Source organism: Pygoscelis adeliae, unplaced genomic scaffold (assembly GCF_000699105.1).
Source record: "Pygoscelis adeliae isolate BGI_AS28 unplaced genomic scaffold, ASM69910v1 Scaffold45, whole genome shotgun sequence".
NCBI lineage: Eukaryota > Metazoa > Chordata > Aves > Sphenisciformes > Spheniscidae > Pygoscelis > Pygoscelis adeliae.
Window position 1 is genome coordinate 14,342,874 of NW_008825114.1, and position 27,879 is coordinate 14,370,752.

The following is a 27,879-nucleotide window of genomic DNA, read 5'->3' on the forward strand; positions in this document are numbered from 1 at the left end:
TCCTGTATAATTTTCTGTCTTTATTCAGCCTGCCTCCTCTTTATGAATAATGAACGTAGTTGTAAGTTTAAAAGTAACCATTGGAGTTTCTTGGCAGGAGTATTTTTAACTCCTATCTATGTCCTAATGTAATTCACAGAGTGTTCTTAATAAAGTCTTGTACCAGCATGGCTGGGGGCATGGAGCAGGGGTGAAAATGAGCAAGATGGGGCAGGAGCTGCTTACGGCAAGATGGTTGCCAAAAGAAAGGTCCATATAATGGAGACAGGAGGGTTATAAAAGCATCAGGATGTCTAATACTTAAAGTGACCTAAACCCCAGTTTTCACACCCTTAACCATTTAACATAATCAGACATTTCTTTTAATCAATAATTTTTGCTCTCATTGGTCAATGAGTGCCTGCTAGTTTCAGAGCTGATTCCCGATACCCTTAGCAGTGCCAAGTCTGAGACGTGGCACAAGGGCACCAACAGGACGGGTGTACTGGAGGTAGCTCGGAACGGCAGTGTAGCGTGTATGCTTCAATCTGAAATGAGAACCTTTCAAAGTAAAAGAAAATGGAAGTGTAACAGTGGCTTTGTGGCAATAGCTCATCTTCTGTTGCAGGGGACAATGGATAAACAGGGAATACGCATGGTTTGACTGTCACATCCATAGCAATGGTTTATTGTAATTTGTGCCATTGAAGGTTACGTGTCTGTAAATAACACAAGGTATTTTCCTGTTCTTATGAGAATTGAAATACCGTGGCAACATTGCAGCCTTTTCATCTTTATTAATTACCCAAGACATATATAATTTGGAGCTTAAAAACACTGTTTCAGGCAGCACGAGACTTTTGGTCTTCTCAGGGCTGGCAAGATAAAAAGCACCTGCAACAAAACCTCTGGCAGAAAATCCAGCTAATGACATTGCAAATGTTGATGTGAAAATCCCGTCTCAAACAATTTCAACCATGTAATGTCAGGTGTAAAGCTTCAGATCAAATGGGGGTACTGACACAATCCACTTCTTTTTGTTAATATTATATAAAGTAAGTCATTTCTTTAATAATCAGGCCTCTGTCTCTACATTTGCACTGCATAAATCAGACATTTGTCTGCATGGAGAAATGAAATTTTTGTTTTTCCCGTCAGCCATTCTCACCAGTTTTCTTGTTCTCATAAAGTGTGATTTTCACTGAGAGATTGGTGCTAATTGCTAGAATCCACCATCTGGAAAGGTACAGCTTTTCCTGTCGACTGAAGACGGATGAGCAAGGTCTGATGTGGAAAAGCCTTTAGCTGGTCTTCTGGTGTTTCTGTACGCAAGCGAGGTATTCCTGCACGTCATCTGGAGACCCAAGGATAAGAGGGACTCTCTGGTGAATACTCTCAGGTTTCACATCCAACACCGCCTCAGTGCCTGTAGTTGCCATCCCACCTGCCTGCTCCATGATGAAAGCCATAGGGTTGCACTCGTAGAGAAGTCGAAGCTAGAAAGAAAGAGAAAACATGTGATTGCCTTTGGGGGAAATTACACCAAAGGACTTACCGGAACCTAACCTTCCTTTTGTTATTTTGGAAAATTTTGTACCAAACACCAGCTGACCTAAGTAGCAACGTCTCTCTATCAGCTCCTTCTTCTTCCCTCTCCTCCTGTCACCTCCCTTCACTCCTTCTCTTTCAAGGAAGAGTGTACTGACCCTGCATCCAAGTGTCACCACCATCGTTTCCAAGCTGATGTACTGATGTGCAGCATCAGTGAAATTGTATTTTTTCAAAAATGTCAAAAGTAGCTGTCGGGCCCACAGACATCAGCAAAAGAGTTAAGCCAGCTAAGCTAACAGTACCAGGAAAGAAAAGCCAAAGTCTCTTCTCATGTACAGACTTTATGTGTTACCTCAGAGTTTGGGGTAATCGCATTGTGTTTGGTCAGGATATTTTGGAGTTTAAAACTTGATGCTCCCAGTTTCAAATTTCAGGATTTGATTGCAGCCTTCAGAAATGTGAATAGGTATTAGTGGCCTGAACTCATCCAGATAGTGACTCTGTTTTCCGAAATAACTGCAGTAATTATTAAAAGCAAATTTTTCCTTTAGGTATGGAGGCGCTTTTGGTTTGGACCCTGGTATCTGTTCACATCTTTAAAAATGTTACCTCTGGTGTTCCGGTGGAATGCAAACTTATTTGGGACATATGCCAAAAGTTTCTGTGTTTAAAAGGACATAGATGGTAGCTGGTCATTTTTTAACAGACATTATTTCTGCAGGTTTAGTTGAATCTTTGACAGTCTATGAAGTGCTCATGTACAACAGTGTTAGTACATAGTATGTTTCAAGGGCTTTTCATACGTGCAAAGGAGAGAATATTTTCTAAGGAAAAGGAAACGTGACAGAATGCAACTGTATAGAGAGACAAAGAAATGGGTTGGACACAGGACTTTACTACCCATCATTCCCTTATCACGCTGTTCATAATAAAACCATGATATATCACAAACTTAAATAGCACATATTACCTTCATTCTTATCTTTAAAGCCCACTACCCGAAGTGCTACTTCTGGTACAAAAACTCCATCTGACAGGCAACACAGGACCCATAGCCTTTGTTGTTTTCCTTAGTGCATGGTCAGCTTTTGGAAGATCATGAGCCAGAAAACAGCAGTGGTACTACTGCGGAACCACGTGTTGAGTTTCTTGTTGCTTAACTGTCACTACATGGCTTAAGGAAAGCGGTTTTCTTTCAGATAGTAATGCAATTGCACTTAGGGGTCTTCAGATGGGCTCTGTCTTCAGATAGGTTTAACATTTTTCAGCTAGGAGAGAACTATAAGCCTTAAGTTCATAAAAAATATTATTTAACATATCTGTTTTGAAAAGAGGATCTATTTGTTGGCTGGTTCTGCACTGCTTATTGACCATTTTGTTCTTATTCTTTCTTTAACTTAGGGAGCTCTATATGCTAGGACCTACATGCATGTCATTTACATTTGCTCTAAAGCCTTTGGATCAATTCCACTGACATTTGCTTCCTCTCAGCTCTCTATCCAAATGCATAGGCTGTCTTTCAGGGGGATGATGATCAGGACACCGGCTACAAAGACATTATCTCTCCAACAAGAAGAGGTTTATGTGAAAAGAACTGTATACACCTGCACTCTGAGAGGGAAAAAAGAAAACTTTTATTTGTAATGATAGTACAGCTTTGCTTCTTTCATTACTGTCTCTACAATGGCAGTGCAAGCCAGATCAATCTCATAGTCAATGTCAGCTAACTCGTGCAGAAATCTTGATCTCTATAAAATTATGTCAGTACTTTGTATATTTGTTATTTTGCCCGATTTCTCATCTTTTCTCTTCAACAGTGGTTTAACACAGATTTCAAAACAAGAAGTTTGATTTGAAGAGGCCAGTCAGCAAACCCACTTCTTCCACACACAGCAAGTTCCTTTTTTGTCTCTTGCTCTGATACACGAACAGATCCACACTGTTTAATGGGGGGTTTTGTTGTTGTTGTTGTTTGGTTGGTTTTTTTCTGGGATGCTGTAATCAAATATTTAAACCAAGGTTGCCTGGACAAACATGCAGATATTTTCTGTTGTGTATTCCAAAGAGAGTTCTTTTCCTGTTCTCCTTGTTTCCCAGACCACTTTGACCTGCTCTTATTATGATGAATACGTGCTCACCAGGTTGGAACCGATAGTCCTCTGTCCCTAAAGAACTGTAGACACCAGGGTGTTCTGATACCAGTGTGGGAGATGGGGCAAGTAGTTTTATGAGGGCAAATCCCTGCACATACCAGCTAAGGATACAACAGTGTTTGAATAGAAGGTTTTAAGTATGGTACTGACCAGGAAAGAAGAAGGTCTTGGAGTCGGAACACCATGGCTAATCTATTATGCATTGAGCCAATCATTTCCTAAGCACGACCTGCATGTTACTGGTGGTCCACTGACCAGCTGTATAACCAGATCTCTTTTAAAACATATTTGTTTAGAAGTTTGATAATGAGGGTATCTGATGCTGCAGGAAAAAAGTTGAAGCTGACTATGGTCCACGGCCCAGCAGATTCAGGGAGTCACTGCATTGCATTGCACTGCATCAAGTCACAGTGTCTTTTGTACAGGTGTCCAAATGGGAAATTGTCTTTTCCCAGAATACTGATCTCGGCACACATGAAACTCACCTTCCACTGACAGTCTCTCAGATCAGTTAGCAGAAGCCTGTGTCTGCAGGGCTGGTGATAGTAAGCTCAGTACCCTTTGGAAACAGTAGGTAGGCAAACTCGGTTGTCTAATATTGGACAAAACGCTGTCTGGAGTTCAGCATATCCCACCTGGACTAGTTGCCAGTATAAAGTGCAGAGGTCTTCCTTAGGCCTGTGCTGTATCTGCCACCTGTGCATAGGTATCTCAACAGGTTTCTGTGGTACTGAAATGTTTCTCTTTAGAGCAATGAATAAAGCCCTTGGTTGCAGTGAAAACCATTTGACTAGTTTGTAATATAAAAGCACGCAGGAAGATTTCTGGCCTAAATTGGCAATTGCCTAAATTTCTTGCCTAAATTAGATTGCTGACCATCGTACCCATTAATAATTTCCTCCAGGGATGGAAAATTATTATCTGTTTATATATCTAAACTATTCCTTTACATCTTGGGGGAAAAAACAGAAGCATTACGTTGACTAAGTTCACCAGAGAGTAAGTCAAATGATTTACCTTTCCTTTAGGACTCTTCTGATTAGCAGGATACATGAAGATCCCACCATACATCAATGTACGGTGAACATCAGCTACCATGGAGCCCACATACCTGGCACCATATGGGGAACTGCCATCCTGAAAAACATACAGTGAAGCATTATGTCTACCAGGCTAGACAGCTGGTAGCATGGCAAAATGTGATTTTGTTATGAAACAGGAATGAAAGCTGCTTAAATCAATGGCTGCTTATGGACACTGTAAATGCCTAAAGCAGCCTGAAGCTTAGCCTTTTGTAAGATGTAGTGATTGTCTACGAGGTTCTAAAATAAGGACTTTAAAGAGCTGCATTCACAGTATGGAAACCAGGGTGCCTGTAATTTGAGTGCACAATTTGCTATCAACCCCCAACCTGTGAAAAAGCAAGGGCTGCAAACAGTGAGTGAAAGCTTCTTCACATTATCAGAACAAGGTACCCATATGATTGCTCATCCTTTACTGGTTCCTAAGCCAGGGCATGAGGAAGGATGTCACTTTTCACTACACGTCCAGATGGTTCCCAGAGGACTCCAGCTTTTGCATTCTACAACTTGTTTTTCAAGTTGTGAAATTGGTCATAGCATTCATTCTGCAGCTTAGTTTGGGAGATAGCAATTTATTCATGAATGTGATTTTCCTTGCTCTCAGCTTAGAAATCAATGTTGTTGAAGGAGAGGTTATTTTAGTGAAAGCAATCAGGGAAGTATTCATATCAGTCTCAGGTTTGCTGGTCATAAAAATGGTAAGGTAGGAAATACAGAAGACAAGCAAGGTGTTTTGCACAAATAGAAGTTATACACACCAAATAAGCTCCACCTGAGAAAAGTGACGCTTTGCCATACTTTTATGAAAGGGAGATATACAATACAAATGTAAACTGAAGGAAGGCTTTTTGAAAGCTGCTATGCCAAGAAGTCTACTGGTCTTTTGATACCTCTCACTCTGTCTTCAATGAAGCAGAGGAGGAATTTTCATTTCCCCAGAAAATTACTGCAGACTGGGACTTCATGTACGTTTAATACACGTAATATATTTGTGTATTGCAGTGCTAAAAGTTTGAAAAGACCTCTGTGTGTTTTTTCTGTCTGGATCAGTTGTCTAATAAAAGATCTGAGTGCTTTCTGCAAAGCCCACCTTGTTCTGATACTAGATCCAGAGAAATACATAGAGACCTTCAGACATCACAAGTTAGTCACCCTTCCCAGCAAAATCATGAGGTTAGCTGGGAGACAAAAATCCACAAGTGGGAGGAAAAAACACAGATAAAGAAAAACTTAATTCTATTTTGAAATCACTTTCTCAAACTGTTCTATTTTGATATTTACTCTGTAAATATACAGATAGATATATTTGATAGATATCTAGATATCTATATATAGATATTTATAACTGTGAAATTTTGATATTTACTCTCTTTTAAAATGGGAAGAGATTCTCATGAAATTGCACAATATAATGCAACACAGTGCGAAGAATTTGAGTCCTAAACAGTAAATACAAGAGAACTATTGAAAATTCAGAGGAAAACAATACAAAGCGTGAAAGACATGATGGATAAGACACAGCCTGGAGCTTTTATATTTAGTTTTGTTTAAACCTGGCCCTATTGCTTCCAGGCACAACTGAACAATACTTTTAAGTATTTGATCCCTTATGTTTCATGGCTTACCCTCAAATAATTACATATTTAGACTTCAAATGATAGCTTCTCTGTCTCGCAGCTGTTTGCACTTGGGACTTTGCAACCATAAAAATATGAGGAAAAAACACCTTAAGAGGTGTTAAAGAGAGACCGAAGCAAGTTTGCAGTTTAAGAAAAGACAATTTTCAGGGAAAGATGTGATTACTGTCTAAAATTACCTTTAAAAATACAATCAAAGGAAGAGCTGTCTTTTATGGTTTCAGAAGGTGATGAAGCAAGTCTTAAGAAAAGTTTGTTAAACATTAAGAAAAGTCATAGTGTATCGGTCATAAGCAGGCCCTGAAACAGACTGCTAAGGACTGCTTCTATGACACTATCAAATAAGGAGTCTGCAACCCACATGTATAAAATTTACTGACCATGAGCTGCACAGCTGAGCCTCCTGTGCACACATCATCAGATATGTTTTGGATGCGCTGGATTTCCTATTCGTGTGCAGGTCATTTACACAACTTATGTGTATATGGGCAGTGTTATGTGAAGCTGACGAGATGCCACTCACAATTTTGGTTGCTTCTTAGCCTGATAGAAATTCACGTGCTAGAAACACAGTGCTGAGACCGTGCTGAGAAAAAATACAGAAGAGAAATTCCTCCATTCGGGTACAGTTATCACTTGAACCACAGACTGAAATAAAATTTTCGCTTCCCTTAGCATCCAGCTATCTGCATGGGAGGAATAAATAGCCCTTTTAGTTACTAGAAATGTTATTTCTTGTTTCTCCAGTTTGGACACTCATGCATTTTTCTTACAGATGAGAAACTTAATAGGTGTTGCATGCATGTTGGCATACTGCCCAGGCTTCCTTCTCAAACAAAATAACAGAGCATGAATGCTAGGGAAATTCATCCCAAGTTCTGAGTAATGCCAAGCTGTGTGTTTCTGCAGTGAGCACTTCGCACTGGTTCAGCTGAAAGAGTTGGAGAACCTTGATGTTCCCTTGGTCAGCATCCATGGTGTTTGAATAAACTTGTGATTGCTCTTAGTTTCACCATATCCACTGCTTCTCTTTGCTTAACCCAGAGGAACAAAAATGGCTCATAATAGATAGGTCCTGTGATTTTTTTCTTCACAATGTGATAGAAGTCACTTTCTCATTTCTTTATTCTACTGATCTACTATCATCATCGATGATTGATTGATAACTTCCTTCTCCAATTGGTAGAGGAGCCAACGAGGAGAGGTGCTATGCTGGACCTTGTTCTCACCAACAAGGAGGGGCTGGTGGGGAATGTGAAGCTCAAGGGCAGCCTGGGCTGCAGTGACCACGAAATGGTGGAGTTCAAGATCCTTAGGGCACCGAGGAGGGCGCACAGCAAGCTCACTACCCTGGACAATCAGCCATGTATTAACTTCTTCTTTTTATATCCCTCATCCCTCCAGAATAGACTTTTTTCACCCTCCTCAGTTTAAAAGTAAAGTGAGTTAAGAGCAACACAGTTGAAGAGACATAAGCCTTTCTTTTCTAGATTGTTTTTTGGAAGAAGAGGCTTTCAGCTATCATATTAAAAATTTGAGTCATGCACATTTCATAATAGACCTATTTCATAGTCATATCTGTCTATGTATTTAGATATATATGCATATACCATTACCTCTATATAAATAAATATATATTCCCAAACACATACAGTTTATGTACATATATGAAGTTAGAATTGCAATGAAGGACAAAAATTGTGTGCTCTGTAATTAGAAAATGGGTTATTAATATATCATTGCCTACTGTCATATAATTGTCACGGCAATTGTGGTTTTTTTTTCTGTAGATTTTTCTTTTAAATTAAAAGTAAACCTTTTCTCTCCCCCCCACCCCCAAGCTGTGCAACCACAAAGAATATTTACGCTTCAGTTATACTCCTAAGGGATAAATAGCAGTTAGATGGCTAACTCTTACTGAATTTCAATGCAAGTTAGGCACATCTGTGCCTTTGCAAATTTCTCCCCTATAGAAACCTAGCTTTTTAGCTATAGCACATGCTTTCCTTTAGTAGCATTAAGGAGCACCATTATAATTAGAAACTTGCAATGAAATCTTAATGAGAAATATGAGACAATATATCATAATCTAATGTAATGATACCTATTAGAATGTTAGAGCTCAACTCATCAGTAGTATACTTACGAATACTTATCTTCATTTTTATGGAATTTTTGTAATTTAATGGATGGATGTAATCACTGAGAAGACTGAAAGAAATACCGGATTGCAGACTGACCCTGGAGCAAATTATGATATAATTCATGTTTCAGGCAGGACAGGACTAGTTTACAGAGGGAGAATAAGACTTTTTCATTTCAGTAGTTACAGCTGTATAGTGAGAAAGTACAGCAATTCTTGCAATCCCTGTTATTTTATGATAACAACAGCAGTAAAAATAGGCAGGGTATGTCCTTTATTGGCAGGAATTTGGACAGAATGACCTGATCAGTATTCTCCACCTTCACATTTTTGTGTCTGATAACAATAATGGACACCTAATAGCTCAAATTTTCAGCACTGATTTGGAAATATACTGCATATATATTAATCAAAGGATTTTTGGCTTTGAATTATAGATCAGAGACAATAGAATGATAAATAATACAAGAACAAGATTGTTCTGAAGATAATTTCAGAAAAGGGTTCTATAAGCACAACAGGATATGCTTTCACATCTGTCTGAAATATGTTTTCATGGAATTCCTGGGGATGAATCTTTTTAGAGCACTCGTTTATTTGTATGATTACTATCAAAAGTCATTTGACAGAATTCGTAAGGCTCAGTCAATTGCAGATAGCTGCCATGAGTTTTTTTATGTATTAATAGCCTTCTGTACTGCAAAATATTCAGAAAATGTGATTTTAGTAACCTACAGTGAATGAAAGAATGATATAGCAGTATAGCAGCCAACAACCAAGAAGGTAAAAACATTTGTTTTCAACATTATTATTTTTTCTTGTAATATATCCTTTCCTCCTATTGCCTATTTCTTTTTCGATCTCCCCTTTTCTGCTACTGCTCCTTATCTCTTTTCCCTTTCATCCCTTTCTTCTTTTCCCTTTCTTAATTATTCTTACTCTTTCTTCTTGACACTCTCATTACATTTATTTTCATAAAGTTTCTTTGGAAAGGAGAGAACGTTATTAACAGTCCTGAGATTTTTGTACTTACGAATTTCCAGTAATGAATGTCTTTTATATCATGGTTTTACATTAAAGAAAATAAGCTGGAGCATGAAAGCATGGCTTAGGCCAAATGCTAATTTCCCTTTTAATGCTGCTGCTTCAGTCTCAGTTGCATTAGGGGAATGGACACAATTTTCTCCCGCCTGCAGCCAGCACTACCTGAAGTCCCTCTCTACTCCCGTGTTCAGTAACCCTCCTTGCTGCTCTTTCACTGAGTCACTTAGGTCAGGCAATTTGAAAATACGTGTACAGTGTGAGAGTACAGCGTAATTATTTATTGGCTAATACATACATAGCAGATAACTTGGACTAAAAAGCTACCAGGCTAAGCATTAATGACCTCACTGGCCCTGATGGAGACCTGATGGGTGTTTGTTGACCAGTCAGCCATCAATCAATCATCAGCCTCCGTTGCTACTTGGAGATCCTTGATGTTGCTGAATTACTATCTTCTGATTCCTTGTTTTTCAAATGCCATCCCAAGGAGTTTATATCTTTTCATGTCAGTATTTTCCCTTTTAAAAGTCTGAGCTGCTCGTAACGTTTCAGCAACGACACTTCTGGGTTTTTACTTTTCTTATTTTTTATGGCTTTAGCTCACATACTTTCTTATGCCTTAAAACCAGTTTCCCAGTAACACTGAGCCAAGGTCACAGGGCCGTAATGAACCAAACCCAGCCTGGGGACACAGACAGCTGAGTCCTTGGGAGGATCATGACTGTTGCTCCCTTTCTTAGCCTGCAAGACCTGCCAGCATCTCCGTTCCTCTGTCAGTGTCTGGAGAAGGGAGTGCTTCTTTCCCACATCCAGCCACTGCTTCTGTGCCAGAAACAGCTGTCCTCCTTCCTCCGGAGCTTCTGAAGTCACAGCAGCCACAGTTAATTCTTGTACAATTTGAGCCCCTTAAGCAGGATCATTTCAGCTATTCTTAGATTATATATTTTATTTCTGTAAGCTTATCTCATTCTCTTAAGCCTGAAAATTTCTACTGAAGATATGTGCTCCTCTGCAGCATTTCAACATTTCCTTCTGTCTCTGTTGATTACATGTGTTGTTTTATACACTTTGTTTGGAAATGACCTAACATAGGAAAAATGTATAAAATTCTTCTGGTTGAGGAAAGTGTAGGATTTAGGGGTTTTAGATATCCTCTCTTGTTGGCTTTCTAATCTAAAATCCCTGTGTTAATGTTATATGAACAGAAAAAAAACAGTTGCAGAGGTCTTATGGCACATGCTTTTAGCAGCAGATCCTCTCTGTCACACAACTTATTTCACCAAAGTATCTATGTTTAAAGAGATTGCAAAATGGAACAGAATAAAAAGAAAGAGACACTAGTTCAAATGGCATCATGTTTAAGAAAACAGTAAAAATCTTTTTGGGAATGAAAATTTTGCATGAAGGGTTTGTTTGGTTGCTTGTTTAAAGAAAATTGGGGTTCAGGCTACCAAAAATAAGAACATTATTTTTTTCCCCCATCTCCATTCCTAAAAACTATTACATTTCCTAAACAAATACTGACTAAAACAGAGAAAGGGCAGTTCAAATGCCGAGCTGTCAGCCAGAATTTTAGGGACACTGACTCTGCCAGTAGGCACTGACATGGGACATTGTTATTGTGAATTATGGTATGCCTAAACACTAGTGCAGTGCCCGGGACCATTTTGTACCTGACCATGGGTGAGCTAGCTTGTGCCCTAGATTCAGTAACACTGTATGAACTTCTGTGTGCATTTGCGTACTTGCTGTGCCTACTCTCCAGCATGATTAGAAACTATAAGGCCACATTAATTAATTCCAAAAGCAAGTTAATGCACACTGGTTTTCAGGAGGCTCATTTAACTTCTGTGTAGTTCTGCATAAATGCTTCTCTTTATCTCCTGGTCCCAGTATAAACCCAGGAAAATTGAGCAGCACTATTTGTTCTATAGCATACAGTTGCACAGCAGTGAGAGCTACGGTTTCAGCCAGAGCAGATGTCCCAAAGGTACCTCTAGATGTCTGGCTCAGTTATTGATAATTATGTAGCCATAGTTGCATGGAGTTCAGCATTTCAGATGAGTTTACTTCCCCCCTCTGCCCCCAGCTCTGTTTTTTCTATAGTTACATGGGTACTTTACTGCTCTGAAATCTTCACCGTATGTTTCCTCTTCTGTACTGGTCTGTAGGACAGAGATTAAACAGATGCCTAACTGTCTAAGTCATAACACCCATCAACAGTGAGTCCTAAATGTACTGACAAGATTTTCAGACTAATTATTTCTCTTAAAAAGGTGTGTTTAGGACTCTTTTGTGTTAACTCAAAACAACATAGTTTCTTAAGATTTTCTTTGACAGACTGCAAACTTAGCCAAAAAGAAACTTATGAAGTAATATTAGGAAAGCATTCTTTTAACAAGTAAGAAAATGTAATGTCATCTATTAGAAGTATATTTCTAATAGGAAAATTAGGGTGACTTTTCAGTTGTATCAAACTGTGTTAATCTAGTTTCATTAGAGTGTTATCTTATTGTGATTTTTTCACAAAAATATACTCGGGTAGGCTTTCCTTTTTCGTTTTCCCCCCTGTTTTGTTTTTACTGCACACTGAGTAAACTAGTTTCTTGAAAAGCAGTGTCATTTAATACATAATTAGTTATAAAAATGCCGAAATGTACCTCTCTATAAAATGTAAGAAAATTACTGTGTCATCTGAGAGACTTGGTTAGTCAGATAAAGCTGCATGAAAAATCCACAGAGAACCATTTAATTAGTAATCTTTTCCCTTTTCCTTCTTTGCAAATTTTTCATTATTACATTGGGGTCTTCAATATGCGTATCAGATAAACAGAAACTTTGTTTCAAAGGAGCTGATTCTGCTCCTCTACTCGGCTCTGATGAGACCTCACCTGGAGTACTGCGTCCAGCTCTGGAGCCCTCAGCACAGGAAAGACACAGACCTATTGGAGCAGGTCCAGAAGAGGGCCACGGAGACGATCAGGGGGATGGAACACCTCTCCTATGAAGAATAGGTTGAACAACCCCAACTCTCTCAGCCTAAGAGAAGGCTTCGGGGAGACCTAATTGCAGCCTATCAGTACTTAAAGGGGGCTTATAAAAAAGATGGTGGCAGACTTTTTAGCAGGGCCTGTTGCGACAGGACAAGGGGGAATGGCTTTAAACTAAAGGGGGGCAGATTTAGGCTAGATATAAGGAAGAATTTTTTTTATGTTGAGGGTGGTGAAACACTGGGACAGGTTGCCTAGAGAGGTGGTGGATGCCCCATCCCTGGAAACATTCCAGGTCAGGTTGGACGGGGCTCTGAGCAACCTGATCTAGTTGAAGATGTCCCTGCCCATGGCAGGGGGGTTGGACTAGATGACCTTTAGAGGTCCCTTCCAACCCAAACTATTCTATGATTCTATGATTTCTGACAGCTATGTTCCTCCACAGCGGAACAAGACCATATTTTTCTTGCATAACTATGACGACTAGAAGAGTGGGGTGAAAAAAGTCTTTTCTACAGACTACAGCAGCAACACCCTGCATCACTCCCTCCACATACAGTTATGGTGACAAAAGCACAGTGGTTTTATTAGCTTTTGTGTGTTACTCAGGCACAGCTGGGCTGGCTGGCAGAAGGATGCTTCATGCTGAAATGTGCTGTTGATTTAAGTTTTTGATGGCATTGCTAAGACAAATCCTTAACCAGGGAGTCTCCATTGCATGGCTCTCAATCAACGAGCTGTGATGAGACTCAACTTCTCTTGTGGCCATAGGAAGCAAAGATAAAAATGAGTAGAATAGCAAAGTACGACAGTGCCCACAGCATGTTTCTGAGTTCTACCCTCAGTGAACCAGTGCCAGCTAGAGGCTAGGGCCCTGCAAACATTGCTGGAGGAAGAACTCACTTTGGGAAGGAATTAGAGAGAGATGTGCGCAGAAACAGTTCCTGGCCCAGCAGTGCCCATTATACAGTGCAGACTGCAGTAAACGTGTTGCATTACAAGCAGCCTTGCGAATAGCAGCTTGCTCTTCAAGCTGGTTAAGCAGCAGGAGATTTTGTGATGCTTAAAAAAAAATTAGCTTTATTCTGGACTCTTGTTCCCGAAGAGGTGTGTCTCTTCGGGAGGCAAATATTTCCCACTAAGATCCACATGACAATGGTAGGAGGTTTACAGTTGACCTGCAGAACAGCAGCACTTTTCCAGTGCTTTTACTTCAGACTTGATGCCCTAGGTGAATGGTGTTCCACAAGAAACTTTGAGGGTCAACATGGCTTTGTAATCCAAACTGTCTGATCTGGGATGCTGTTGTTAGATAGTAAGGAAAAATCTCTCCTCTCCACATAAACTGTTGATTTGTAATGTTTGGTCGCCAATGACAGTGATATAGAACACGGGACATGTTGTGGACAACAACCTACTTTGCTGTTGTATTTTTAACTTTTCAGTTTTCTGCGGCAATGTTAGAGTCATCTGAACAGCATGTTGATCAAGAACCACAGGAAGGAGGAAATAGAGGTACGATCAAAGGAAAAAAAGGAATAAGAAAATGACAAGTACCTGAAATTAATGCCTAGTCTCTTGGCTTCTAGTGGCCAGAAGGCCATAGGGTGAGAGTGGTCCACCTGGGTAAGAAGGGGACCCCATACCCCACACGTCAGTCCCCCCTCAAGTCACAGGCAGGGGATATCCAACAGATACCCCCCACTGCCCTTCTGCATGCTGAAGAAGACAAAGACCAAAGCTGTGCAATGCTCCACCTGGGCGCTGCAGGGAAGGTAGGAGCATCAGCAATGTAGCTGTAGCTGGTAAGGCTTACAGATGATGCCAGGAAGCAGGTTCCATGCTATGGAAGAGTGGCAACACCTTCTCTCTCTTGGCCTCCCACAATGCAAATATAATGTCCTTTTTAAATCAAGGAACTGAGTTATGCTGTTTCCAAAACTCAGGTTCATAACAAGCTTTCTGATGGGCAGGGCGCTTCCTTGTGCTTTGTGGCCATAACATTGGTGCCTTGGTCCTTCTCACACAGGCAACCCTACATCTCAGAGCAGCAAAGTGATGTGCTTGTTCAGCACCCTTGAGGAGGCTTCCCCTGCCCCAAAAAAACCGTGCACTACTGTGCTGCTTGCTTTAAAGTAACAAAAATACCTTCTGCCAGCTTCCATTGTATTAGTGCAACAAAACTTTCAACAGGTTTTCCTCAAATGAAGCATGGATTTGAGATAAAACAGTGTTTGCAAATGAGGTGTTTCCTGTATGTCCTAACCTAAGGATTTAGTGAATCACAATAGAGCTGTCCTCACTGAGCCTGTGGTGAAATAACTCTCTCTGGTCTTTCCACTGAGTTTGAAATCTCTTCAGTCTTTTTATAGTTGCCTGGGGCTGATTATTTGTTTAAGAGTTTTACTTCAAACACCACTTGGGTGGTTTGCAATAACATAAATTAATAAATCCAGTGTTAGTCCATTATAATGAATACATAGCTTAGCATAATGTGAGCAAAATGAGAAGAGCAGATCTTTTTCTCTTTCCCAGCTGGATTAGTTTTCAGGAAGTATGTATGAAAGTTGTGTCATGGGCTTCTGCTTCTCTCACAGCTGGACTGAAAGCAGACTTTGAAGTTTCAGAATAACCTCAAATATTCAAAATGAATATATTTTAAATGCTGTGATGTAACAGCCTCTGTAGTGACAATCTGAGTAATATGGAAAAGAGGTTTTGATAAGAGGTCAGCATTGCAACTGTATCCAATGTAGTAAATTCAGATTTTCAGCTCAGAAGGAGCTTCTCACAGAACTATGGTTTAAACTCTTACTTGTTGCATTTCCCTTGTACAGCACCCTGAAGTTTTCTACTGGATACATTGATTTTTACATGAGCCCTGTGTATTCTCGACAACTAATAGCTTAAAAAATAATCCTATGGCTTTTTTTAAGAAGAAGAGCAATAAAACCAGTTTTCTGGCCAAATTCAGTCCTGAGCTGTTAGGTGTCACCATATTTCATTACAATTCACTGGTCACATAGCTACACTTTCTAGATAGCTTCCAGCTTTCCACATTGAGAGCTTGTGTGGTGTCCTGCTTGCATTGACTAGAGGCCATACAAAGCTGTATGTCCCCACGAGGAAGTTCATCAGATACGGGATGTTGTCAGCTTTTTCTCTCTGAGGGATACAGTATAATCCTCTTAACAACAGAATATAGTGAAATTGTGCTTCACATCCTTTTTTTTTTTCAGCCTATGGGTTGGTTCATGCTCCATATGATGCAAGTAGTCAATGCAAGAGTGATACTGCATTTCTCAGATGCAAGGATGTAAAGGAAGGAGAAGGTGATGCCACCCAGATCCCTGCACGCACCTTCTGGGCAGTACGTGGAATCTAGCCCCAAATGCCCAGCTGCACATATGACTGAACTGCATATTCAGATAAGCTAGGAAACAAGGGTGCCCCCACATTTTGCTGGCACAGTTTCAGAGCTTTGTTGAAAAACCTGGTTCTTCATGTACAGCACATTTTCCTCCACGCAGTGACAAACAAGCTATGAATTTACTTACCAAAGTCTAAGTTATAAAAGATGTCAGGGCACCAGAAACCAACACATCAGATACCCAAAATGGGTACCAATGCCCAAACACATACCATACCCAAAATGGACCTGATGGCACAAAAGGGTTACATGGGGCTGAACTCAGCGACACCTTCAAAACCTTTCCAGTTGGCCAGGACTGCGTGGAAGGCAGTGCTTGTCAGTGCACAGTACATCGGGTACAGTGCTAATATTTTCTTACCTCAGGGAATTTCTTCTTTTGTAAATATTCTGTCATTGCAGGATCAAAATACTTTGCATAACCTTCATTGAGACTGTATACCTTCCCTTTCTTCTTGATTTTAACATCTCTGTCCACCAAAATAAATTCACCGAGAGCCTACAGAAGAACAGGATAGACCAGCTATTAGCAAGCAGCAGAACATTTTGTTGACTTTGTGTAACAGTTGTCACACTAGAGACGGCAGAAACGCTAGCACAGCTTGGTCCTTTCAGCACCAGTCTTGTCTACAACTTCACAGTATTTCAAACAGAGCAGAAAGCACAGAATCTGCGTTCATGAAAACTCGACACATTGGTAGTATAAACAAAAAGAAATTCGACTATAATAGTTAGCATATCAAATGAACACCAGTCAGCCCTGAAAGCAGATGGATTGTGGATCTCTGTCCACAAATCATAAGATTACAAATCAAGAAATTACACTGCCTTCTGATTTTTGAACTCTTCCTGCCTGTCTTGTCTAAATATCTTAAAGTGAATGTGGTCAGCTACCCCTAGGTGTTGCTCTCTGCAGTTTGAGTGCAACTTCCACCTTCTCTTCCTTTGTCTCTAACCAGAGCAGTTCAGCTGCCAGTTCTTCCCTCTTGGGATGAACCTATTTATAAAGGTTAAAAGGAGTTTTGATTATAATGCATCCTTTTATCAAAAAGAACTCCTATGTTATTGCCCACATCTAATGCTGGTTTCTCAAATGAGCGATCTTCCTGCATTCCTCCAGTAACACTTGCTGGGCTCCTGGGCTGGGTACCGAGGGCCAGCACATGTCCAATTGGGTATGGTTGTGCTTTTGTAAATCGTTGGGCATGCAGCTTAGAGGACTTAGCCATAAAACTAAATTGCACTCAGGAAATCAGACATGACTCTGCATGAACTGTATCAACAAATGGTTCTTGCCCCAGGCTAAACACTGAACGTGCTGAGGTTCTTCTACAGACAGAAAAAGCAAGAACAAGAAAAAAGCAGGAGTCCTTTAAGTGGAGGCAATGCCACCATTCAGAGTAAATTTTCTAAAGTGTTTGTGCAAACCAGCAGTCTGGTTTGGATGAGCAAGGTTTCAAATGCTATTTAACATAAACCCTCTTCCACTGAGTAGAAAAAAACAAACAGAGGTATTGCAACCAACATACTTGTATTATTAAATACTTGTAAGGTGGAGGTGGGATGCTCCAGGATGTGGGTGAAAAAAAGAATCGCGTAGATTGGCTAGATTACAGAGACAAGGAGTAACAAAAATGAGTAAACCCAGGCACGGAACACTCTAAAAGATAGTGGCAATGTGATTAACACCATGACTGTACCGGATCGAGCATGAAGCAGTCCACTCCTTGCCCTGTGGAGAGGGTGACCAGTGTAGCGCTGCCGTACAAGGCATAGCCTGCAGCAACAATCTTGCGTCCCGGCTGCAAAGCATCTTTTTCAGAGGGCTCGTCATCTGTTTCCTGGGGAAAAATTACCATTGGAGTGAAGGTTAAATTCTTATAAGAAACAATAAAGACAACACTTCAATAATAACGTGGGGCAGATTTCCTTTTTGTGTCTATGCAGGCCTTTGAAACAAGCAAAATAGAGATTGTTCCCACTAGTTCAGGGCAAGTGGTGCAAATACATGTGCGCGCTGGGACAGGACATTGAGAGTTTGTAATTTTATACATGTCACGCAATCAATACGATACCTGCAACAAAGCTGATACCTTAGCATTACAGCCCAGACTCTTAATTCAAGATCATCAGAAATCTGAGACAGAACTGAGGTACTAATTTTCTCTAAATGTAAACATAAGCTATCATACTGACACCTCTCAGAGGGAATAACTGTGAGGTGAATGCAGTAATTAACATTACAGACAAATTGCTTCCAGTAATGCAGAACTGAAAGGCAGATGGTGCAACATGATGGAACCAAGATTGTGCATTGGTCTCTGCTGGTGGAGAGATGGGTAACTGAAGTGATATAAATGTTCATATTATATATAAAATAACAAATGCACTTGCACATGTAATGTGTGTGTGTGTGTGTGCAGATATGCATATGTACCTCTACATAGAACATCCACATGGCATTTTACTTCAGGCTTTTGATCAATTTCTGACATTCGTGTTTTGATTTGGCACTAAACAACAATAGCCCAAGCAGAACTGGTGCAAATATTTCCTGGCAGCTCTGGGGGTGTGCCTCAGCCACGGCTTACAAGAGTTTGACTGGTGGGGTTAGAAAGGAGAACAGCCAAGACTACTTGGGAAGGCTGGCTCCAGCCTTCACTTCCTGGGATTACAAAATGCGTAGGGAATGCTTGATGTTAATGTTTCTTCAAAAGCTTGTCGGTTGTGGTGGGTCTTCTGTGGATGTTTTGATGGTGGTTCACGAGGAATTAAAATGAGAACTCCCTCAGATCCTTTCTTCAGGCCCTGGTTTAGCATTTTATTGTTCCAAACTCAGATAATTTCTCAGTGATTGCATGGGCTTAATTAGACTGAGTAGCAGCTAAATAGAAATAGCAGGTCTAGCCCAAAATATCTGATTAAAAAAATAAAAATCAGTGGATACTCTTTTGTGTAGGAAGTAAAATATTTTATTTATATTCATAAAATACTTTATGAATATTGAGTAAATTCTTTAAAAAATAAAAAATGCCTTTCACAGATATTTTCCAAAGGAAAACACCTCTCCTCCAACAAACAGATAAATTCTCTGCTGTTCCCCATGGCATGGAACTCTCAGGGTGCCCATCAGGGTCCTAGCAAGGTGGAAGGCTAAGGGTAACCGGGGGATCCAGTTCACCATTGTATGCCAACATCTAGAAGAAAACTGAGATGTGGGACACCAAAACTACATCTTTCATGGCACATGAAGACAGTAATTCCACATCAAAATGTTTTCATTTTCAGCTGAAAGATTTTGTTACTTTTGTTACAGCTTACAGTTTTTAGCTGTATTCTGCTCAAAACTTTTTATTATTATTATTTTGGCAAGTTCTTTCGTGGAAAAAAATCCAATTGCCAACCAGCTCTTCATGGGACCTGAAATATAGCATGTACAAATACATCTGGTATGCAGTCCCTTGGAATTACTCTGTGTCAAGCTGCTTATTCAGAGAGGTTATAATGCACATAATGAAGGAAGGCTAGTTAAAACCCCTGTTTGTATATTCCAGAGCTTTGAACACTGAATGTTAGTGGCTAATCCTTTGCTAAACAATCTTTTACAGAACCAACTATTATACCCTACATAGCATCTTCTCTTTCAAAAATATACCCCCATGGCACATACATCTTAACATCAAAAACAAAGGTTGTCTATAGTAGACTAATTATTTGCAATATTAAATGCAGAATTAAACATACATTTACATCACTAGTTGCAAACATAATACAATTCTCCTAGCTTTTTGTATGCTTTCCTCATTAAATAAAAATTAATTTTGTATAAATATAGTAAAGAGGTTTGTTTTATAGAACATGGTGTGTATACAGTATACGTAGCTGCTGGTTACATATGATATTGATTTAAAATGTATTTTTCTGAGATGAGCTTTCAGTCCTATCTTTTAAATGCATTTTCTATGTTTATATGGCTAAGAAACCACATATTTGTTGACTATTCCGATCCTCCCTTCGGAGATGGACAGTTGGGCAGAATTCACTTGTTTTTCCATCGTTATTCACAACTGTGTTTCCAAGAGCCAGCTTCCAAAAGGAAGGAAGAAAGCTCAGTCTCAAACAAACATTTCACAGAGCTTGTCAGAATGTAAAAAAGCTAGAGATCAGCTGGTATTTCATCGTTAGGACTGCAGGAGTTTTGTCCTGCCAAATACCATGTGCTGTGAAACAAACCAGGGAATTAAGCTGGCCGGTAGACTGATAGCTGCTGAATATTTTCACTTCCTTCTCATGCACAGATGGATTTCCTTTCTATTATATTTTGACTATAAGATGGCGGTAGTGAAATCTTTTTAGAGTTCTTTATGCAAAGCACGGAAATAGGTGGAGGGACTGCAGAGAAGCTCTGACAAGCATTGACAGGGTCACTTTGGCTCGTTGTTGGTGTGAAGCAGATGAAACAAGGTCCACAGAGTCTGGTTATAGGGGTACCCTCAGGTGATATCTGAGTTTGAAAATTTTTGCAAGTATGATTTGCCCACATCACATGAGGGAGTCCTCATGAGCACTGGGAGCAGCGCTGGAAGGACTTGGTTTCCAGGTCTCCCTTTGTATCATGTGTTTCATGAACATCCTTTGCGTTTGCCCTGAATTCTTACACCTTCTCTGTGAGGGACCACATGGAGGGGAGGACATTGTCCCCATGACAATGAAGAGGGGGGAAATAAAATACAACTGGGGCACTGGGCAATGTTACAAATTAAAACCAGAATAAAACAAAACAGCAGAGTTTCATGGCATATATGTGGAGTACAAATTGAGACTTGTAGGTTCGGCTCAGTGGCATGAAAAATTGGGAAGAATCCAAGCAAAAAATACTTATTGTCACCGCATCCTGGTGCTCCAGCAGCTGAGAGCCCCTCAGCAGCAGTGACTGTCAAGGTTCTATCTCTTGCTCTGGCTGCTGCTGATTCAGCAAGGCTCCTCCCTCAGCCCCACTTTTCTGATGTTTCTGGTCTTTTTAACAATATTACCCGTGCTTCAGAAAGTAAAAGCCAGGTGGAAAATAAAATAAACCTAAGATGGCATTTATTTCCCGGTGGTTTTCTCTAAGAAACTGATGCAGTGCTTTTCTGGCAGGAGGCGATGGTACCTGCCACCATGGTGGTATCTCTGGATTGGAAGCAGCCAGAGAACCATTTTCAGGATTGAAATGTATTGACTAAATCTGGCCTTTGTAGAAAAGTGCTGATTATCTTTTTTTCCTAAAATGAGGCAAATATTTCAGTTCTGGAGGGTGTGCCTTTGAAAATGAAGTTCAGGTGCTGACATGGTGAGAAAATCAGTCATGCAATCATCTGAGAATTGGAAGGTACCAAATATCAGACAGGTGCTAAGAATCAACCTTTAAAATTACAGTTGTTCTAGCTTTTCCAAAATGATGTTCATGAACCTTAAATGTCCTGAAATTATATTTTCTTTCTTAAGTGATTCTCACCCACTGGGATAAACTTCTCACTTTTATTCCTTTCACATTACCCTTCAGTAACAATCAATAAAGCACTTATTATTAGTTCATTATTTCAAAGGGTTTGAAGTTAATAGTGTTTGAAGTTAATAGCGTTGCTATGAAATTGTCTTGTCTGAGAGGAAGGTGCATTAATTAACAAGTACTTTGGAATTAGCATTTTAATGGAAAGAATTATGCAAGTGAAAGTCTGTAAATTCAACATTGTTTCTAACTTTCCAGGGAAAATTGGTAAATTGTTCTTGTAATTGACAAACTGTGCTTCATCCTAGCAGCAGGGTTTTCATTTGGATATGAAGCATTTGTACAAAGCAATGTAATTTTCTTTTTATGAAGCGCTGAAGGGTATCCACCCACATGAAAACCAGTAACTTAGAAACAGTATTTACAACAAATATGTTAATACATATTAGAACAACAAGAACTATGGAAGGATCAGAAAATTAATTGAAGACTTGAGCATTTGGGACAGACATGAGTTCTTTGGGAAATGTTCCTATTCTGAAGCAGAATCCTAAGGAAGACTGGGCAGTCTGTAGTCTTTACACACATTAACAGGTGAGTTAAAAATGGTAGAGAAATCTAACCTGTATTTCAACCTGCTAAGCTATATTTACTTATACACTGAGTATATTAAATATATATAAATATATATATATTTATTATACACTGAGCACTTGCCTTTATAGTTATGCAGAGTAACCAAACACAACACTTCTAAACAGAAGGCTAAGGTTTAGTACCTGTAAGATGGTGCTTACCACCTTTAAGAATAGTGGACAACGCAGCTATTGCCTACTGTAAATGTCGGGAAGTGCTGTAGTCTTTTAGGCTATCTTTAGAGAGATAAATGAAAAAGGTGGGTGGCCCTGTGCTTATAAGGGCATGTGACATGGATTGCATCCATACAGCTAAGCTCTCTTCCCTGAAAAAAGCAAGGTAATAGATGGTACTGGAGGTAGTCCCTGGGCTGCTCTTTTCACAAGCCATACCCAGGTATCATCTCAGTGTCGTCCAGCCTGGGATACCTCTGTGATGGGGGTTTGCACTAACCATTAACAGTGTGGACAGCCATATGCCAGCACTTGGCTTGTGCCATGACCCTGTTGAGATTGTGCCATAACTATTTGGTTTACTAGTAGATGCACATCCTCAACAGTGATGATTAGTGTATCGCCTACCAGAAATGTAAAAAACGAGGACTAATCAGTTGAAAATTATGAGTTAAAAGATGAAAGTGGTCTTTAAAAATGTATCTTCATATGTTTGAAGTGTAGCATCTGAATCTACAAAGTCTTTGCAGTCACAAGTACTGTTAGTGCTACTTCACAATAGTGATGGCTGAGAGTCTCCCATAGTCATATGACTGTGAGCTCAGGCTTTAGGAAAAACACCAACTGCTGGGAGATTAGCAGTCAAATCACAAGACTTGGCATGACTCTAACTATTAACATTTGTTAATTGGCTGCACCATTGCTGTTCTGTGCAGCCCCATGGGAGCAGACATGCTGGCAGGGCCCCGGTGGCTGTAGGTGACTGCTTCCTTCACCCTCAGGTGGCCTCCATCGTTAGCATGCTTAAAAAACCACGTCTGTAACAGGCATAGCAACTCACACCGGGAGGCCACCACACCGCTAAGAGTGATACCGTCCAGGCAGTGACCATCAGCCCTCCCCAGTCAGTATCTGGGAAGACAAATACTGTGATTCGTAGGCACCGCAACACCACTCAGCTCTCCTGTAGTGAGTAAAGCACCACTGAAGGAGCTAACCAGATGCCTGATGGTGAGAGGGTTTTATTTAAGTGCCTGTGTGTCTGAAGGAGGGAAGTGCTGCCACCTAACAATTTCATGGGGCTGAGTGTCCCCTTCCTGGGAATTCAGGCAATATTTTAGCACACGTGAATCTCTAGTGTTACCTCTTCTACTCTTTCTAAGGCTCTGTTGATCCCAAAGACACTTAAAGGACCTAGGAAAGAAACTAAGCAAGCTGATGTACCCAAGACATTTTGCTTTCACCAAGTGAATCGTGCCATGTGTTCTTTGCTCATCCTCTTACCTTTTTGTAGATAGCAAATATTGTTCCTATCGGTGCCAAGCAGTCTATGTTGGATGAGCCATCAAGGGGGTCGAAGCACACCACATATTTACCCTAAAACAGAAGTGGCAAGGGAAGCATTAAATAATATGTAGTCTTGCACTATTATTTCCTTTTACTTGACAAAACCCATGTTTTTATGACTGTGTTTAGCCCTCCAAGCACACCTGGCATGGCTTGTCGGAGAAAGCTGCACTGTTGACCCAGCTGGCCATGCAGCACAACACCCGCTCCCTGCAGGGCCTGCCAGAGAAATAAGAGAGGGCACGTTTCTGCTCAGACAGCACAAAATCTCATGATAGAAAGGAGCAGTCCTCTGCTGCCAAGCAATGAAAGAAATCGCTTGAAAACGAAAGGAGTGACTCATTCTGGAAGCAAGCATCTTCCTCAAGTAAGTATGTTTTGTTTTGTTATGTTTTGTTCTGAACAAAAGCATTTGTCTGTGATGTGAGGTTTGAGGATAAGAAGGCAGAAAGAAAACATCTTGGGGAAAGGGTAGGTTACATCAGCGCAAGCGGTATCTCGCTGCAATAGGATCCCCTCCTGGGGGAAGCCTGATGAAGCAGTCAGGTGTTGCCTCTGGACATGTAATGTAAAACCCAGTTCTGCCAGCCTTTCATCTAATTTTATCTTGCCTAAATATTAATGTAATCCAAAACTGTTACACCGACAGTCAGGGAACGAAATAGTACACTTACACCTGGGATATGGGGTGTGTCAGCAAACTCCAAAATAATTATCCTCCCCCCTTCACAAAAGTTTAATAATGATTTTTACCCTCCACAGCTCCTTTAGCTGTTGAAACCATGGCATCCACCACAGTTATTAATCAAAACAATGCAGTAATGGTGCAAATTTCCTGAATTCCCGTGGGAAGGGTTGGTTTTGGGACCAGGCCCAGGTTTCATGCTTGAAACAAGAGTGCCACCTGCTGCTGCCTGAGCCGATAACCCCCTGAAGGCAGAAGCTGCACAGACCCGCTTGTCTTTCTGGGTGATGATGGCCTCCTTGTTCTCCTCCGTGACCAGGACGCAGGTGCTGTAGGAGGACTGGAGCATATTAATCACCAGGGAGTTGGATAATACGTCCAGTTTCTTCACTTCGTCACCGGTCACGTTCACAGTGCCAGCTATACCAAACCTACAGGAAAGTAAAAATATCAAGAAACCTGAGGGAGGCCAACGTTACAGGTTTTTAGGAAAAAACAAGTCAGGGTCGCTCCTTCCTCTCATCTTCCCATACCTCTAACCTTTGGATTAAACTGCTAAGGTGTGTTAGGAGGTGGTTGCTGCCGCTAGAAAATAAAAGCGTGCATGAGAAAGAGAAAGGGTGATGGCATCGTTTTTGGGCTTTACCTCGGTCCCTTGGTCTTGCTTGGATGTTCTCTGGGCCAGGAGCAGAGCCCACAGCCCGGCCAGTGGGTGCCAGGCTTCCCTAGCAGCCCCACAAAGCAGCTGGCAGCAGCTTTGAGGAAGGAGAAGGTGCACTAAGCATCTGCATTATTTTCTGCCGCTGGCTGCTCAGAGCTCTGTGATGGTGCTTTAACACCTGTCCACTCAGTCCCCAGCCACCCCGAAAATCAGAAGCTTTAAAGACACCCCCCAGATAATTCCCCGTGCTGAACTGTATCTCAGGATCAAAGTCTCTTTTGTTTGGTGATCCTCGGCTGAATTAGGATGATGCTTTCATTCCCTATCCTGATTTTAGCAATATACTAATGGTGTAGTATACATATTTCTGAAATTTCCAGTTTAGGAAGCACTGTTTAGACCTAGTGTGTGTGGTCTGAGCATCTTAGAAGTATAAGGAATCATACAGGGAATAGATACAGCATTTTTATTCATTATAGAATTAAAAAAAGGAAGGGGAAAGGCACAACTGATTAGTCCCTAGGATGTCGGTCAGCAACAGGCCTTAGTTGGGGGCAGGGTAGGTCTTTTGTCTTACTCAAAGCTGCCTGAGCTTTTCAGAAGTATTGAGCATTTTGGACCCTCTATTTTGGAGTGCCAAGTTTGAGATATTGGAAAAGACCGTGATTTTCAGGGAGTGCTAAGCACCCATTCTCATAGGTTGCATGTTGAAAGATAAAAATGAGATAAAAACAACTGTTCCTCTAAGTCAGGGAGGCAAAACAGCTCAGCTTCACCTAGTAAGTACAGAGACAAAGTACACTTTAACAGTTAGGGCATAAGAGCCTGAGGCTACTGTTTATTAACTTTGAGTATGTCTCATGTTCTCTCTATATATTCTGGTCCATGCCTGTAAAGTGAGGGTGATAGTACTGACACATTGAATTCGTGATCTGCAAAGATCATTGAGGACTTTGACCAAATAGTCAACAGAAGCACAAAAAAACTCAGAGTGTCATACATTTTGGTGTTGCCACGGCGGGGGGGGGGTAGGGGGGTGGTAAGGAACAAAGAACAAATTATAAATGTTGTCTTTCTTACACAAATATATTCCTTGCCTTTTTTATGCATGTATGTGTATGCACACACACAGGCATGTACAGAAACATACATTTCAATACATAACAAAACCTATACATTTTAAATGCATAATTTTTTTTTAGGATGTTCCAGCTCTCTGAACTGCTTCAGATAGATCACCATTAAAAAAATGACACTGATGTCTATTTCACCTGGCTGTGTGAGGAACAGCTCAGTTCATTCCAGGCTTTGCTAAGGCAATTCTTTATTCCATTTGCTAAACCACTAGATGCCAAATTGTTATGTATGTTTTTCATCTAGGGCCTTTTAAGACTCCCCACCCGTAATCCTGATACTACTTGAGGAAGGAAGGGGAAGTGCACTCATGCATGGCAGCATACGGCGTTTCTCGCAGGGCTGTTGCTTTAGACCATTACTTATACTGCAGTCAGGCAGAACATCAGCCTCCGAAGATAAGCCAAGCCCTAATTTGCACAGCTCAGCACTGGGCTTGGATGTTAGCAGAAAATATCACAGTGTGATATTCTGCATTAAGAATAACATGGTATGATATTCTGCAAATTCACAGTAGATTTAAAAAATAGATCAATACCAACATTTGCAAGGGATAACGAGCTGAGCAGTGCATTGAAGTTCTGACTTACTTTTTTAGAGTAAAATATTACAGAACAGCAGTTAGTTTAAATGTCTATCTTGTGCCCAATATTAAAATGCTCCAGAAAGAGAGATCTCCCACTTCCCGCTTTTGATAATACAGGCTCTGACCTCATGCCTATAGTCACTTGGCTTAAAAAAGATACTTCCAATGTATTTATGAATCCCTGCCCACTCCCCAGCCTTGCTGTGCAAGCAGCTGTCTCTCCACCTCCTCTTCCTCCCCGTATCGCTAGGTAGGACTCACATGTGGGCAAGGCCCGCCTTTCTGACTGCAGAGGAAATGGCCTTTATGGCAGTCAGCATGGAGTTGAGCAGCTGTGTCAGCTCCCCTGTCGCTCCTTTAATGCGGCGTCCCTTCTCCATAACGAATCTCGTGAGAGTCAGCACATCTGTTTCGAAGGGAGTTTTGTCGGACATTTTTGCTGGATACCAGAGTTCTTCTCTCCTCAGCTGGATGAGACACTTTCTTGCCACGTTGAGATCCTGGGTAGCTGTTTTATTTTGAGACAAAGCTGTTGGCTGTGTTGCTGGTCAGAGTTTATTAAGATGTTTCTGAGACCATGTGATTGAGTGCTCAGAATAACTGCACCCCAGGCTGGCCCCACGGCTCCTCCGGGATGCAGGAAAGGAGCCTGAGACAGGGCTACAGCTGAGCAACCACTGCTCGGCTTCCCTCCCTACACACTGAAATTAGTGATGTGCAGATCTAGTAACATATTCTAATTGTGCATTAGACTGCTTATAATGCAATACTGTCACTGGCCACGTAGCTGGAAACTCCCCTCCTGTAGCTGCCGCTCAGCAAGGAGCTCAGCATAGACAAGGCAAAGCACACAATTTGCAAGGTACAAGAAAGGAAGGCATAGAACATCAGTAACGACGCATGCCATAGTGGCTCGCAACAGAGCACCCACCACCCTGTGACTCTGGACAGTGAGGTTCCCTTCCCGTATCACCTTAATCCCTGCTTGCTCACCCCCTTTTGGCCTCCTCCATAGAGGAGGGTTTTGAAGGTGTATGGCACATCCTAGGGGAATCATCAGGAGGTGCAGGGTGCATCTAGACATGCATTTATTAAAGATGTTTTATGTGGCTAGCTGGTCTGCTGCAATCCCATTTTAATGACTTCATTCCTAGTCT

General features: G+C 40.9%; 1 protein-coding gene across 1 annotated transcript; it reads right to left on the reverse strand.

Annotated features, from left to right (window-relative positions):
• Positions 1-751: 751 nt before the first annotated feature.
• Positions 752-27,799, reverse strand: LOC103920404 (fructose-1,6-bisphosphatase isozyme 2). The gene is made up of 8 exons (XM_009328131.1): positions 27,716-27,799; positions 26,984-27,230; positions 24,610-24,772; positions 23,594-23,686; positions 17,710-17,850; positions 16,371-16,508; positions 4,701-4,820; positions 752-1,475 (listed from the first exon to the last, which is right to left on the reverse strand). The coding sequence occupies exons 1-8, from the start codon at positions 27,777-27,779 to the stop codon at positions 1,281-1,283; spliced, it is 1,161 nt and encodes a 386-aa protein (XP_009326406.1). The 5' UTR covers positions 27,780-27,799; the 3' UTR covers positions 752-1,280.
• Positions 27,800-27,879: the final 80 nt, after the last annotated feature.